Source organism: Chlamydomonas reinhardtii, chromosome 9, assembly GCF_000002595.2.
Source record: "Chlamydomonas reinhardtii strain CC-503 cw92 mt+ chromosome 9, whole genome shotgun sequence".
In the NCBI taxonomy this organism is placed as follows: domain Eukaryota; kingdom Viridiplantae; phylum Chlorophyta; class Chlorophyceae; order Chlamydomonadales; family Chlamydomonadaceae; genus Chlamydomonas; species Chlamydomonas reinhardtii.
The window spans coordinates 4386129-4399236 of NC_057012.1; the positions used below are offsets into that span (position 1 = coordinate 4386129).

At 66.9% G+C, this 13108-nt stretch overlaps 2 protein-coding genes across 2 annotated transcripts; both read left to right on the forward strand.

The window, feature by feature from the left end:
- Positions 1-51: 51 nt before the first annotated feature.
- Positions 52-9047, forward strand: CHLRE_09g395362v5 (uncharacterized protein). Its single transcript, XM_043065752.1, has 14 exons — positions 52-228; positions 450-650; positions 1021-1061; positions 1577-1678; positions 2042-2170; positions 2548-3200; positions 3560-3641; positions 3941-3997; positions 4298-4448; positions 4917-5188; positions 5609-5957; positions 6430-6542; positions 7023-7078; positions 7468-9047. Exons 1-14 carry the CDS (start codon positions 174-176, stop codon positions 8399-8401), a joined length of 3195 nt encoding a protein of 1064 aa, XP_042921251.1. The 5' UTR covers positions 52-173; the 3' UTR covers positions 8402-9047.
- A 214-nt stretch (positions 9048-9261) lies between these two features.
- On the forward strand, positions 9262-13043 carry CHLRE_09g395399v5 (uncharacterized protein). The gene is made up of 3 exons (XM_043065753.1): positions 9262-11084; positions 11308-11690; positions 11997-13043. Exons 1-3 carry the CDS (start codon positions 9344-9346, stop codon positions 12618-12620), a joined length of 2748 nt encoding a protein of 915 aa, XP_042921252.1. The 5' UTR covers positions 9262-9343; the 3' UTR covers positions 12621-13043.
- Positions 13044-13108: the final 65 nt, after the last annotated feature.

The window sequence follows — 13108 nt, forward strand, 5'->3', positions numbered from 1 at the left end:
TTCCAATTGGTCAGCTCAATCGCGTTCAGCGCTGCCTACGCATCATAATCAGTTTTTACACTTTCAACGCTGCACATACTTCTTACACCAATACTCCCTGCTGTTTCGGTCCCGGCGACGACCGAAAGGGTCACTGTTGCCATAGGCCAGGCATGGACATAACACGAGGTTCAATGACGGTCGGAGTTGGGACAAGACTGAGGCGCGACCGGGCAGCCATGCAGCGAGGTCAGGCGAAAGGCTGCCTTGATACTGGCATGCGGGCTTGTAAGGCTTCGCCATGCCCGGCGTTTTGCCGCCGCTTACATGCATGAGCTCTGTAATGTGGTCTGCTTTATTGCAGCCGCTGAGCGGCGCCCTGTCCTTGTCGCTCATGCGGCTGGGTTTCATACTGACACATGTCGCGGCTGGTTGCTGCGCTGCCGACGCCTTTTCTGTCGTCCCAACAGCGCTGGCGGAGCGCCGTGTGCCGCTTTATCGCCTGGGCCGCAGTCTCGCAGTCGTGCCGCGGGCGCAGCAGCAGCAGCCGCTGCCGCTGCCGGGCTCGGCCCGCCCGGCGCAGCTGCCCGCGACCGCAGGCGTGCCGCAGCCTGCGGGGCCGCCACCCCCGCCGCCCCCGCCGCTGCTGGACCGTGCCGGAGACCTGCCGGGTGCGTGCATGTGTGCATGCATGTATGCGCGTGTGTATGCGTGTGTGTGTATGTGTAGAGATATGCGGCGTGATGGCTGGCACAGCACCGCACTGCAACCCGTCCCGTGACCCGATTTGGGATGCAGTGATAGTGCGGGCTGCTCGCTACCACCGGGCAGGCGCACCGGCCGTGCGGTGAAGCGTGCGGTGCTCACAGTCCAGATGGTTTCACAGCAGGCCACCACCGCCAGTCACCCTGCGGTTTCTTCGGGATTGGGACAAAGTACCCGCCCCCCGCATCCTCGTGTCGCGGGATGCTTGGATGCTGGGTATGGTGAAGTGAGGATAGACCCTTGCTCTCACCCCCCACCCCACCCCCCGACACACAGATAAGCTCCTGCGGGACTACCTGTCGGGCTGGAGCTCCCAGGTGTGTGGGCGTGTGTGTGTGGGCGTGTGTGTGTGGGCGTGTGTGTGTGGGCGTGTGTGTGGGGTGGGTGGGGGGGGTGGGGGGTGGGGTGGGGTGGGGTTGTAAATTCCAGCCCAAACTGAGCCAAACCAAGCGAAAATGAGCGGAGCACAGACAGAGGCGTTAGTTGCAAGTGATAATACTTATGGGATGGGGGCCGAGGCGTCGTGGAGCAGCAGGGCGAGCGGCGCCGGCGATAAATGTCGCCGCCCGGGCTCCCGGGGGGGGGGGGGTGCCAGCGTGTGGGGTGGGTGGGTGGGTGCATGTGTGCCTGTGTGTGTGCGGTGGGTGGGTGGGTGGGTGTGGGTTTGCGGCACGTGGGGGCTGGAGGGCGGCAGAAATGTCAGCACACACACAGCAGCGCGCGCGCACACACACACACACATACACACACACACACATACACACACATACACACACACACACGGACACACACCGGTATGCCCCCCCTCTCCAACCCCTCCTCCTCCCTGCAGTACACGGAGTACGACTACTACGTGCCGCCCGAGGCCGTGTACGGCAGGCTGCCCGAGGAGCTACGCGGCACACTGTACTTCATTGGACCGGGCCTGACACAGGTGCGGGCTGGGGGGAGAGGGAGAGGGAGAGGGGGGGCGGAGGGAGAGGGCGAGAGGGCGAGAGGGAGGGGCAGGGGCAGGGGCAGGGGCAGGGGCAGGGGCAGGGGCAGGGGCAGGGGCAGGGGCAGGGGCAGGGGCAGGGGCAGGGGCAGGGGCAGGGGCAGGGGCAGGGGCAGGGAGAGGGAGAGGGAGAGGGTGTGTGGGCTTGCTGGTGTAGGGCGAGGGCAGGTCCTTGCACGCTCTGCATGCACACACAGAGCGCACGCTACCCATGCACACACACACACACACACACACACACACACACGCACACACACACACACACACACACACACACACACACACACGCACGCACGCACGCAGGTGTACGGCACCAGTGTGCGCCACCCCTCCGACGCGGACGGCATGGTGTGCAGCCTGGCCTTCGCGGAGGGCGGCCAGATCTTCTTCCGCAACAGATACGTGCGCACACCCGCATTCAACACAGAGCAGGTGGGCGCGTGCGCGCGCGTGTGTGTGTTAAAGAGCACAAGGAAAACGCGTGTGTGTGGGTGGGTGGGTGGGTGGGTGTGTGGGGGGGGGTAGGTGGGTGTATATGTGTGTGTTCATGTGTGTGGAGAGGCCATTGACACACCGCGTGTGTATGTTGTATGATGTGTGGGAGCGGGAGAGCAAGACGGGGGGCCAGCGCCTGCGCAAGGCCTGTGTGACGGGCCGACGCAAGACGGCGCAGCGCGGTGCGGGGCTGACAGCCGAACACCCGAACCATCTGTTCTACCTGCCTGCCTGCCTGCCTGCCTGCCTGCCTGCGACCCACAGCCCACATGTCCGCGCTCGTGCCCATCCTTCACTTCACACTCACCTCACAGGCTCTGGGACGACGCATCACTCGGGGCCTGCACGACCGCGGCGCCGCAGGGGTGGCGGGGGCCCGCGACAACAATGCCGCGCCACCGCCGCCGCCGCCACGCAGCCTGCAGCAGCAAGGGGCGGTCCCGGGGGCCGGCGCGGGGTTCTCGGGTCCGGGTGCGGGGGCCTCGGGACTGGGGGGCGGCTCGGCGGGGCCATTGGCGGGTCTGCCACTGCCGGGTCCGCTGCAGGGTCTTCAGCGGCTGCCGTCGCCGGCGGCCTTGGCGACCTGGGTCCTCACTGGCAACGCCAACGGCAGCCTCTTCCCCGGCAGCACCCCCGGCGGCAGTAGCAGCAACGCCAGCGGGCCCGCCGGCGGGCCTGCTGCTACTGCCGCTTCCTCGCCCGGCTTGTTCGCCTCGCCCGCGTCCTCGGCTGGCAGTAGCAGCAGCAGCAGCACCAGCAGCAGCGGCGGCAGTAGCAGGGGCACAGGTAGCGGTGGCATTGGCGGGGGCAGTGGCAGTAGCATCCAGGACATCCGCGCTCGGCTGCGGCAGGAGGAGGAGGAGCTGTGGGGCGCGGGGGCGGACTTCGGAATGACGCCCACACGTGCCCAATCGCTGGCGGCGGCCTCCACACGCGGCGAGCGGGTAGTACCGGCGCTGCCGACGAGGTGGGCGGTGTGGTGGTGATGGTGGAGTGTGTGCACATGCGTGTGTGGCACTGCGTGCGTGACCAGCACCTTACAAGCTCGCCGCGAGCGCGCACACATACACACATACCGTACACACAGACACACAGGCACACATACACATACACACACACACACACACACACACACACACACACACACACACACACACATGGACGGGCCCAGCGCCGCACACATGCGCACATGCGCACACATACACACATACCGTACACACAGACACACAGGCACACATACACATACACACACAGGCACACATACCGTACACACAGGCACTGTGTCGACCCTTTCCCCTTGTGCTTTCCCGGCCCCCTACCTCTCAGGCTGGACCCGCTGTCGCTGTTGGGTCTGCCGCCGCTGCCGCCGCTGAGCGCGCTGTTCAACCCCCTGGACACAAGCTTCCGGGTGAGGGGTGGAGGGAAGAGGGAAAAGGGGGTGGCGATTGTTTTCACTGTTTCGAATAAGGAGTCCGGGTCATGAAGGCGCATGACAAGACACACCGGGAGTGGGAGTAGGGGGGGGAGGCGCGCACACACACACGTGTAGGCGTTTGGTCCGGGGGGCGTCGGCGTGTGTTTGAATAGCGAGGGAGTTTCCACATCCTGTGCCTGTGTATGTGTCTGCGTGTGCGTTGTGGTGTAGCTGTCCCACCGCCTCCCACCCGCGTCTTTCCCTCCCTTCCACGCATGTCGGCCCCCCGCCAGACCCCGGTCAACGCCAACATCGTGTACTGGGGTGGCAGGCTGCTGGCCTTCACAGACGTGAGTTAACAGTCGCAAGCAATCTGACAGACACCTGACAGTTACATACCGATAATCGGAAAAAGTAGATGGATGCAGACAGGCGATAGGCACCCCGCCGCACCCCGCCGCACCCATGCTGATATGCGCATGGCGTCGCCGGGTGTGGGCATCTCGGGCACAGCCCTTGTGTTTGCGCCGCAGCGTACGAGACGCAATCCTTGCCACGCCGCTTCACCTTCCCCGCTACCTCCAACACACACACACACACACACACACACACACACACAAACACACAAACACACACACGCACCTCCACAGGGCAACTCGCTTCCCTACGAGCTCAACAAGTTGTCGCTGGAGACGGTGGGGCCCTACGACTTCGGCGGCGCCATGGCCGACATGGGGCGCCTGGTGGGCGGCTACAAGGTGGCGCCCGCGCCGCCGGCGGCAGCGGCAGCAGCAGCAGCAGGTGAGAGGAAGGGTGGGGGCAGCGGCAGCAGCAGCAGGTGAGAGGAAGGGTGGGGGCAGCGGCAGCAGCAGCAGGTGAGAGGAAGGGTGGGGGCAGCGGCAGCAGCAGCAGGTGAGAGGAAGGGTGGGGGCAGCGGGTGAGGGTGAGGGGGGGTGCGGGAGGGAGGGAAGGGAGAGCGGGGTGGGTGGAGGGATAGGGGTGGCGCGCGCGCCGCCGGGGGGCGGCAGTAGCGGGTGGGTGTGGCGCAGCGAGAAAGGCATGGGAGGGGAACGATAGGCAATGATCGCCCATCGACATAGAATTGATGCAGGCTCTCTTGGTTTGCACGCACCGATGCGTGGTGTTATCCGCCCTCCAACGGCCCCCATCCAACACCTGCATCCAACTGCCTTGATCCAACGCCTGCATCCAACTGCCTTGATCCAACGCCTGCATCTAACGCCGCCGCCACCGCCGCCTGCACCTCAGGCTCGCCGCCTCCGTCCCGGCCGCCGCAGCGGCTGGTGGTGTTGGGTGCGGCGCAGAGCGGGCCCGACGTGCTGCTGCGCTGGCTGGAGCTGGGCGAGGACGGCGCACCCGCGCCAGCAGCAGGGGCAGCAGGGGCTGCAGGGGCTGCAGGGGGAGGGGGTGGTGATAAGGGCGGCGCAGCTGCAGCTACCACCACCTTCCGGCTGCCTGGCGCCAGCGCACAGGGGGTGCTGGACTTCTGGGTGACGGACAAGTTCTACGTGGTGGCGCAGGTGGGGAGGCGTGAGTGTGTAGGGTGTGGGAAATGTGTGTGTGTGTATGTGTGTGTGTTGAACGGGACCGACAAGTGCGCGCCCGCCCGTGTGTGTGTGTGTGTGTGTGTGTGTGTGTGTGTGTGCGTGTGTGTGTGTGTTAAACAAAGGCATAGCGCACCGTAACACCCAACTCCACAGTTTAGGGTGTGTGTGAGTGTGTGTGTGTGTGTGTGTGTGTGTGTGTGTGTGTGTGTGTGTGTTATGAACGGGACCGACAAGTGCGCGCCCGCGCATGTGTGTATGCGTGTAACCAACCCCCCCCATACGCGTTCGTATCAATCGTTTGCAGGATACTCGGCATACAGCACAGTAACACCCACATCCACCTCCACGCCTCCAATCCCACACCCACCCCCACACCTCCACCCCCACGCGCAGGCTCCAGTGGACTTCAACCCGCAGACGTTCGTGACGCAGGCCGCCCTGGGCGCAGCCTCGTTCGCCGAGTGCTTCGACTGGGACCCCTCCCGACCCACCCGCCTGCACTTTGTCGCGCGGCCAGGCGGCACCACCACGCCGCCGCTGCCCTCACCACCTGCGTCATCATCCACGTCGGCGGCGGCGGCGGCATCCGGGGCAGCAGCGGGGGCGGGGGCGGGGGCGGTGGGCGGCGCAGGTCGTGCGAGTGGCGGCGGCGGCGGCGGCGGCGGCGGCGGCGGCGGCGGCGGCGGCGGCAGGTCGCGGGCGGTGCTGGGCAGTTCGGCGCCAGTGGTGTGGCCGCCCAAGGGTGCGTGGCGGGGCAGTGTGGGGGAAGTGTGGGGTAGTGGAGGGGAGTGGAGGGGAGTGGAGGGGAGTGGAGGGGAGTGGAGGGGAGTGGAGGGGAGTGGAGGGAAGTGGAGGGAACTGGAGGGAAGTGGAGGGAAGTGGAGGGAAGTGGAGGGAAGTGGAGGGAAGTGGAGGGCACGGGATGGGGGCAAGGGGAGGAGGGCCTGGGCGGCGAGGGCGCTGAAGGGAAGATGAAAAGGGACGCACGCAAGGGGACACAGCCTAAGCAGTCGTGTGTGAGGGGTGGGTCTGTGAGTCACCAGGCAATAACGCTGTCGGCCGGCGCAGGCTTCACCGCCACACATGTCGCCACACCCCACCCAAAACACACACACACACACACACACACACACACACACATACACACACACACACAGATCCCCAGCACTCCACGCCGGCCCCTCCCCGCCCCCCGCCTCCCCGCCCCTGCACAGGCCCCGACTCGTTCTGTGTGGACGCGCCGGCGCTACTGCCGACCTCGTGCGTGGGCTGCTACAGCCTGGGGGGTGACGGCGGAGTGCTGGTGCTGGACGCGGTGTGCCAGCAGGTGAGCGCGCGCGTAACTGTGTTCACGGGTAGCCGGCCAAGCCGGCGGGAATTGAGCCCAGCTCCTGTGTGTGTGTGTGTGTGTGTGTGTGTGTGTGTGTGTGTGTGTGTGTGTGTGTGCGTGCGTGTGCTTTTGTATGTGTGTGTTAGACGGGGAGCACAAGGCAAGGGCTGGCACTATGTGTCTGGTTTTGGGGGGGGGGCACACTGTGAACGCGTGGGGGGGGGGGAGGGATCGAGGGATGCTTGGGGGCGGACCGCGCAGCCCTCACAGTCGGCCCTAACGGTCCGCGCCAACCCACCCGGCACCGCACCTGCACACTTCACCAAGTCCATTCCCTCCTCCCCAACGACCTGTCAACAACATCTCCCCGCATGACATTCCGTTGTCAAGCTTAGGCCACGCTCTCCTCTTCGCTCTGTTGCATTGGGCTCTGTTTAGTTTGCGCTGGTATTTACAACCCCCACCCAACCCCCACAGGGCCTGACGGGGTCCCACGGGGGCACTCTGGACACACTGGTCGCCGACTTCCACAGGTGGGCGGGTGGGCGCGTGGGCGGGTGGGTGGGTGGGTGGGTGGCAGTTCATTCCAGAACTCAAAGCAAGCCAACCGAGAGAACCCAAACCCATCATCCCTGCCCAAAGCGCGGTGGTTGGGCAGGCACGGAGACACGCGGGCGTGTGATGCTGGGGCCCGGGTTGGGACACTTGCACGAGGCCCGCTGGTGGGGCGTGGGGATGCCCTAGCTATGCCAAAGGGAGGCGTCTGGCCCACGGCAAACTGCGAGCGCTCCCGCTCTCTCTAGCTCCATTCTTGGCTTGCAAGTTGCAACCCTGCACGCAACGACAGCTCCTAAACATGCTTAGTTTCTTGCTCACTGGAGAAACGTCGTAATCCATGATTCATACAATTTCGGTGTTACAGGGTCCAGCCCAAGCCCGAGCTCACACGCATCGTGGTGGACCTAGCCACGCGCACCGCCACCGCGCGCGTGCTATCCCAGCGCACCGCCGCCGGCGTAACCACAGCTGCCGCCTACACAGGCAACCCCGCCGCCGCCGCCGCCGTGGGCACGCCCACCGCCGCCGCCGCCGCCGCCGGCCCGCTCGTGCCCGTCGGCAGCGGCGCCGCCTTCTCCGGCGGCTACCACCACCTCTACGCCGCCGCCGCCGCCACCGACGCCGCCGCCGGCTGGGCGCCAGCCCAGGTCCTGGTCAAGCTCAAACTGTCACCAGACACAGGCCTGCCGCCGCCGGCGGCCGCCGCCGCGGCGGCGGCGGGCCAGGTGCCCTTCTCGCCCGACACCGCCACGCCGCTGCAGAGGCGGCGCGGCGGCGGCGCCGAGGTCTGGAGCCCCGGCGACCGCGTGTTCCTCAGCCCGCCCGTCTTCATTCCCAAGCGCACCGCTGGCTCCGTCGCCACCGCCTTCACCGGCTACGCGCCGCCGGGGTCCGCGCTGGCTGCCGCCGCCGCCAGCCCGGCCTTTCGACTACCCGGCACGCTGCCGCTGCCGCTGGAGACGGAGGTGGAGGCGGCGGCGGCGGCCGCCGCCACCGAGGCGGCGGCGCGCCGCCGGCAGGAGGAGCAGGACGGCTGGTTGGTGGTGCTCCTGAACGACGCACAGAGCATGCGGGCGGAGCTGTGTGTGTTGGATGCGCGCGACATCACGGCGGGCCCGGTGGCGGTGGTGGAGCTGCCCCACCACGTGCCGCACCCCCGCGCGCTGCACTTCACACGCGCCTACGCCGGGCCCGGCCTGGCGGCGCCGCTGGGATGGAGGCCGCGCACCGCCGGCGCGCCGCTGGCGCCTACGGCGGCGCCGCCGGCGGCGGCGCAGCAGGATCCGAAGAAGAAGTGAGGTGGTGTAGCGGCAGGCGGATTGTGGCGCAGGAGCCAGAAGGGGAGGGGAGGGCAGGGGCAGGGGCTCGGAGCGCCTTGCTGCCCTTGCTAGCTTGTGTGTGTGTGGGGGGGGGGCGGGGGATATGTGCCCAAGCCCAGCGTTGTGGGAGTGCATGAGAACTGGCCACTCGGGCCGCGCGAAACAGAACTGGAAAGAGGAGGCGTGGCCGCGTGGGCAACTGGAATAACCACTTCGTGTTCACTACCGTGCATTCTTCGGGGTTCATTGCTTCGTCTTCTTAGTCTCAATACTTCTGAACCGTTTGAGATGTGGCTGGCGCCCGTGCGATGTATCTGGGGGTCAGATGAGGGCGCTGGGGCATGTTGCGGCGCCTAGCGAACAGACGGAACGGTGCTGAGTTGCGCGGTGACAGCTATTCCTTGTGGGTTGTGTGCGGATGCGTATAGTCATATAGTGATACATGTGTGTGACGTTGCTGGCTTGCTAGTCACGCCCCGCGTCGCCTTTCTTGTCGGTATAAACGGGATTAAACGTAGACTTGGGTAAACGCGAAGGTGTCGTGCTGAGGTGCGTCAGTGTGCGTCAGCGAAAGGCGCTGCACGAAAGCGCTCTGCACATCCAGGGAATGTAATACGCAAGCCTTGCTCTGCTGCAAGCGCCACAGGAAGCCGGCGGGCGCCAGGGGTCGGAAAGGCAGCAAGAGACAGGAATGGGGAGTGCCCGACTGGCCCAGGGACCAGGCGTGCGAGGGCGTGCGTGCCGGGGGTCCCAGAGAATTTGACTTTGGGACTGGCAACTGTGGGCGTCCCCTACACCTTGTCATGTTTTGTTTTATTCAATGTCGCCAAAGTTTTGGAACACTCCACCGCTGACATAGCTTGACAGCCGGGACTCAGGGAAGTAAGCGTCGTCGTCTCGCCCGGTCCTTAGCTCATCTAAATGTCTCAAGAATCAGATGAAACTGATAACTGGGCAAAGCTCACGCCCGACCTTGTCCGCAACATCGCCGCGCGCCTACAACCAAATGAAGCCGCGATTAGCCTGACTGTGCTGAACCGCGACACCGCAGCTGCTCTGCAAGGGATTGCCAGCTTCACAACCATCTTCCTACCTAGCTTCAAGCCCATAGCCACGCGGCCGAAGCTGCGAGTGGCTTGCCGTGACACACCATGGCCCGGCAACGCATTCGTGGAGCATTGGGGTCGCCCCGAGCCCTGGCGCTCGCTGGGCCTACCCCAGCGCCTCCGGCTCCTCTGCCTCGCCGCCTCGAGCCGCCATGCCGCTAGCTTGGATGCCGCACTCGCGCACTCGGGGGTGGGGCTAGCCTGCACGGTGTTGGAGGCCGCGGCGGCGGTCGGGGACGCGGCCGCCTGCCGGCGCCTGCTGTTGGAGGGCTGCGACAGCGCCCCAAGCGCGCTGGCGGCGGCGGCGGCCTGCGGACACCTGCACCTCCTGCAGTGGGCCTGGCACGAAAACCTCAGCTACAAGGACAGCTGCAGCCCCAGCCCTGGGCCCGGCTCCGGTTCCGGTTCCGGATCGGGTACCGGGCGAAAGACACAGCTACAACCACCGCTGTCGCTGCGTCAGGCGTTCGGCTGGCGGCCCGAGGTGATGGGCGAGCTGGCGGTGGCGGCGGCGGGCGGTGGGCAGGGCTACGTGCTGACGCGGCTGGAGGGCCTGGTGTGGCCGCCCGCGCACCCGCCGCTACTGCCGCTACTGCCGCAACTGCCAACGCAGCTGCCGCAGCCACAGAACTGTCTCTCGTGCGCTGTGCGGTCGGTCGACGGCGGCAGCGGTGGGGGTGGCGGCGGTGGTGGCCGTCAGCGGCGCCCGGTAGCAGCCGGTGGCGGGCAGCAACCTCAGCACCAGCACCACCACAGCTGGTCGTGGTGTGGCAGAAGGGTGAGCGAGGCGGACGGCTGGGCGCAGGCGCGCCGCAGCGTGGCGCGGGCCTTCCTGCCCATGGCCCTGGCCGCCGCCACACACGGCCACGTCACACTGCTGGACCGCCTACTTCTGCTACAGCCGCCATCGCAGCACCAGCAGCACCAGCAGCAGCACCAGCAGCAACAGCACCAGCAGCAACAGGGCTCCCAATGTTACTACGCGGACCAGCTGGCGGGCCTGTCGCCGGGTGACTACGGCGCGCTGCTGTGCGGCATGGCGGCGGGCTGCCCGGCGGCCGCGCTGCAGCACCACCACAGCGCCTGGGTGCCGCACCGCACCTCACCGCCCGACGACAAGCTGCTGCTGCAGGCGCTGCGCGGCACCTCGCCTGACTGGCGCGCCACGTGTGACTTTCTGTTGGCGCAGGCCAGGCAGGCGGCGGGGGGTGCGGCGGCGGGAGTCGCGGGGGGTACGGTGGCTGAAATGGTGGGTGCGGGACAGCAAGCGATGGTGGCGGAGGGGCCGCAGGCGGGGCGGGGGATGCGAGCGGAGTCGGGCGAGGAGACGGCGGAGGCGCGGCTGGCGCGGGCGGCAGTGTATGAGCTGGAGCACTACGGCTGCGTGTCGGGCTGGGAGAGCGCAGCCGACCCGGACTTCCCGCAGCGGGTGCGGTACCTGATGGATCTTGGCGTGTTGCCGAGTGGCGAATGGGAGCCGAACGTGGCCACGGCGCTGGCGGCGGCGGGCAACACGGCCGCCCTGAGGCAGCTGCTGGACGAGTGGGGGGATGCGGGTGAGGCGACACGGGCTGGTTTGGATTGCGCGTGCCGGGGTTCGCCGGGCACACTGCCAGGGCGCATGCGGCCCATTAGCACGTCTTCGTGGGTGTCATAACGGGGGGCAGCTGTTGGCTTGCAGTCTTGTTCAAGTCTGTCCCATAGGCCATTTTAATGCCCCAAACGTTCATGTTGTTGCTCACTGTTGCGCGTGCCATGGCGTTGTCGCTGCGTGCGCAGGTGCCGAGTACGCGGCCGAGGTGGCGGAGGCGGCGGTATTGCGAGGCCGCCTCGAGGTAATGCAGCTGCTGCGAGAGCGCTTTGGACCGGGCATCTTCACAGCTGGCGACCTGAAGGCAGCTGCAGGTTTAGGTCACTTCCAGGCCCTGAGATACCTTATAACGCTGTGGAGGGATACCGAAGGCGCCGCGGCCGAGAGCGGCGGCGAGGCACCCAGCTGGGATCAAGTGTTTGGGTTGGCGGCGCGCAGTGGTGCGGGCGTGGAGCTGCTGCGGCTGCTACACGAGGGCTGCGGCGCGGTGGTGGACCTGGGTGCGGTGGCTGCGGGCGGCGGCGAGGCCGCGCTGGAGTGGGCGGTGGGCGAGCTGCGTGCTGCGGGCCAGGTAGGTGGGGGACTGGGTGCTGACAAGGTGGGTGCTGGTAGGGCGGGCGCTGACAGGGCGGGCGCTGCATGCTGTGCAATGCTGTGCTATGTTGTGTGGGGTGCTGCCAGGGGTTTGAAGGGGGTCTCAGGCAGAGGCACGCTGAGCAGGTGTTGCTGTTCCGCCATAGTAGGTTTGTGCGGGCTAGTGTGTTAAGAACGACAAGGGAAAGGGTGTGTGTGCGTGTGCACCTTGCCACCCGGGATGACACACGTTCGCACACACTTTGCTCCCGATTGCGCCCGGCTTCGCGGCGGCCCTGCGCAGGACGCGGCTCGGCTCACGCCCGACCAGGTGTATCACATGGCGGCCTGCGGCAACCTGGCCACTGCAACCTGGGTGCTGAACCAGCCGCCGGGCCTGCTGCTGGTGCCGCCGCCTTCGCAATCTTCGCCGCTTCCGCCGCCGCCGCCGTCGGCGCCGGCCAGCCGCTGCAGCGGCTGCGGGCCGCTGCCGCACCCAGCTGACGTGGTGATGGAGGCGGATGAGGCCGAGTATGAGGACGACGTGGAGTGGGGGCGGCCGCGGCTAAGCAACAGCGTGCGGCTGTGGGCGCTGTGGGCTCGCACGGCGGCGGCGCCACGTGGCGCCGGCGGCGCCGCCAGGGCCGGAGCCGCAGGGACGCACGCAGGCGCGCGGCGGCGGCAGGAGGCGGAGTGGACGTTCGAAGAGGAGGAGGAAGAGGAGAAGGGGGGAAAGCAGAAGCAGATGCAGGCGGAAGGAAAGCACGAGGCAGAGGTGCTGGAGGGGCAGGCGGGGGAGGCGGGTGGGGAGTGGGCCCGGCTGGAGGCGTTCACGGCCTACTACGTGGACTCGCGCTGGGTGCGCTGGTCGGCACACCAGCAGGCGTGGCTGGGGCGGCAGGCGGCGGGGCGTGAAGGAGGCGGGTAGGGGGTGCAAGGCCGGGAATGGGGCAGCAGCAGAAGAAGGCTGACTGCAACTGCAGGGCTGACTGACCGAACGGGCGTTAATGGAGGACCAGGTTTCGGGGGCCTGATCGAGCGGCGGCGGCGGGCAGTTGCAGCACGGAACGACATGATAGGTGCGCAAGAGAAAGGGCGGCTGCTTCGCGCTCTATTACCTCCTGCCCTGTCTCCTGCGGTCCAGCCCCGATAACGGCCCAAGCTACCAGAGCAGAGCCTGGTGGCATAGGTTAGGGGTGCAGTAGGGGGTGCAAGGCCGGGAATGGTGCAGCAGCAGAAGAAGGCTAGCTGCAACACCAGTGCTGACTGTCGCTAATGGCGTTAGTGCAGTGGCGATGCTTGCCGACCGAACGGGCGTTGATGGAGGACCAGGTTTCAGGGGCCTGATCGAGCGGCGGCGGCGGGCAGTTGCAGCACGGAACTGCACGGAACGACATGATAGCTGCGCATGAGAAA

Coding starts and splice junctions, on each gene's coding strand:
- CHLRE_09g395362v5 (XM_043065752.1), top strand. CDS start 174: ATGACGGTCGGAGTTGGGACAAGACTGAGGCGCGACCGGGCAGCCATG. Junction 3,201..3,559: donor GTACCGGCGCTGCCGACGAG/GTGGGCGGTGTG, acceptor CCTACCTCTCAG/GCTGGACCCGCTGTCGCTGT. Junction 4,449..4,916: donor AGCGGCAGCAGCAGCAGCAG/GTGAGAGGAAGG, acceptor CCTGCACCTCAG/GCTCGCCGCCTCCGTCCCGG.
- CHLRE_09g395399v5 (XM_043065753.1), top strand. CDS start 9,344: ATGTCTCAAGAATCAGATGAAACTGATAACTGGGCAAAGCTCACGCCC. Junction 11,085..11,307: donor GGACGAGTGGGGGGATGCGG/GTGAGGCGACAC, acceptor CTGCGTGCGCAG/GTGCCGAGTACGCGGCCGAG. Junction 11,691..11,996: donor AGCTGCGTGCTGCGGGCCAG/GTAGGTGGGGGA, acceptor GGCCCTGCGCAG/GACGCGGCTCGGCTCACGCC.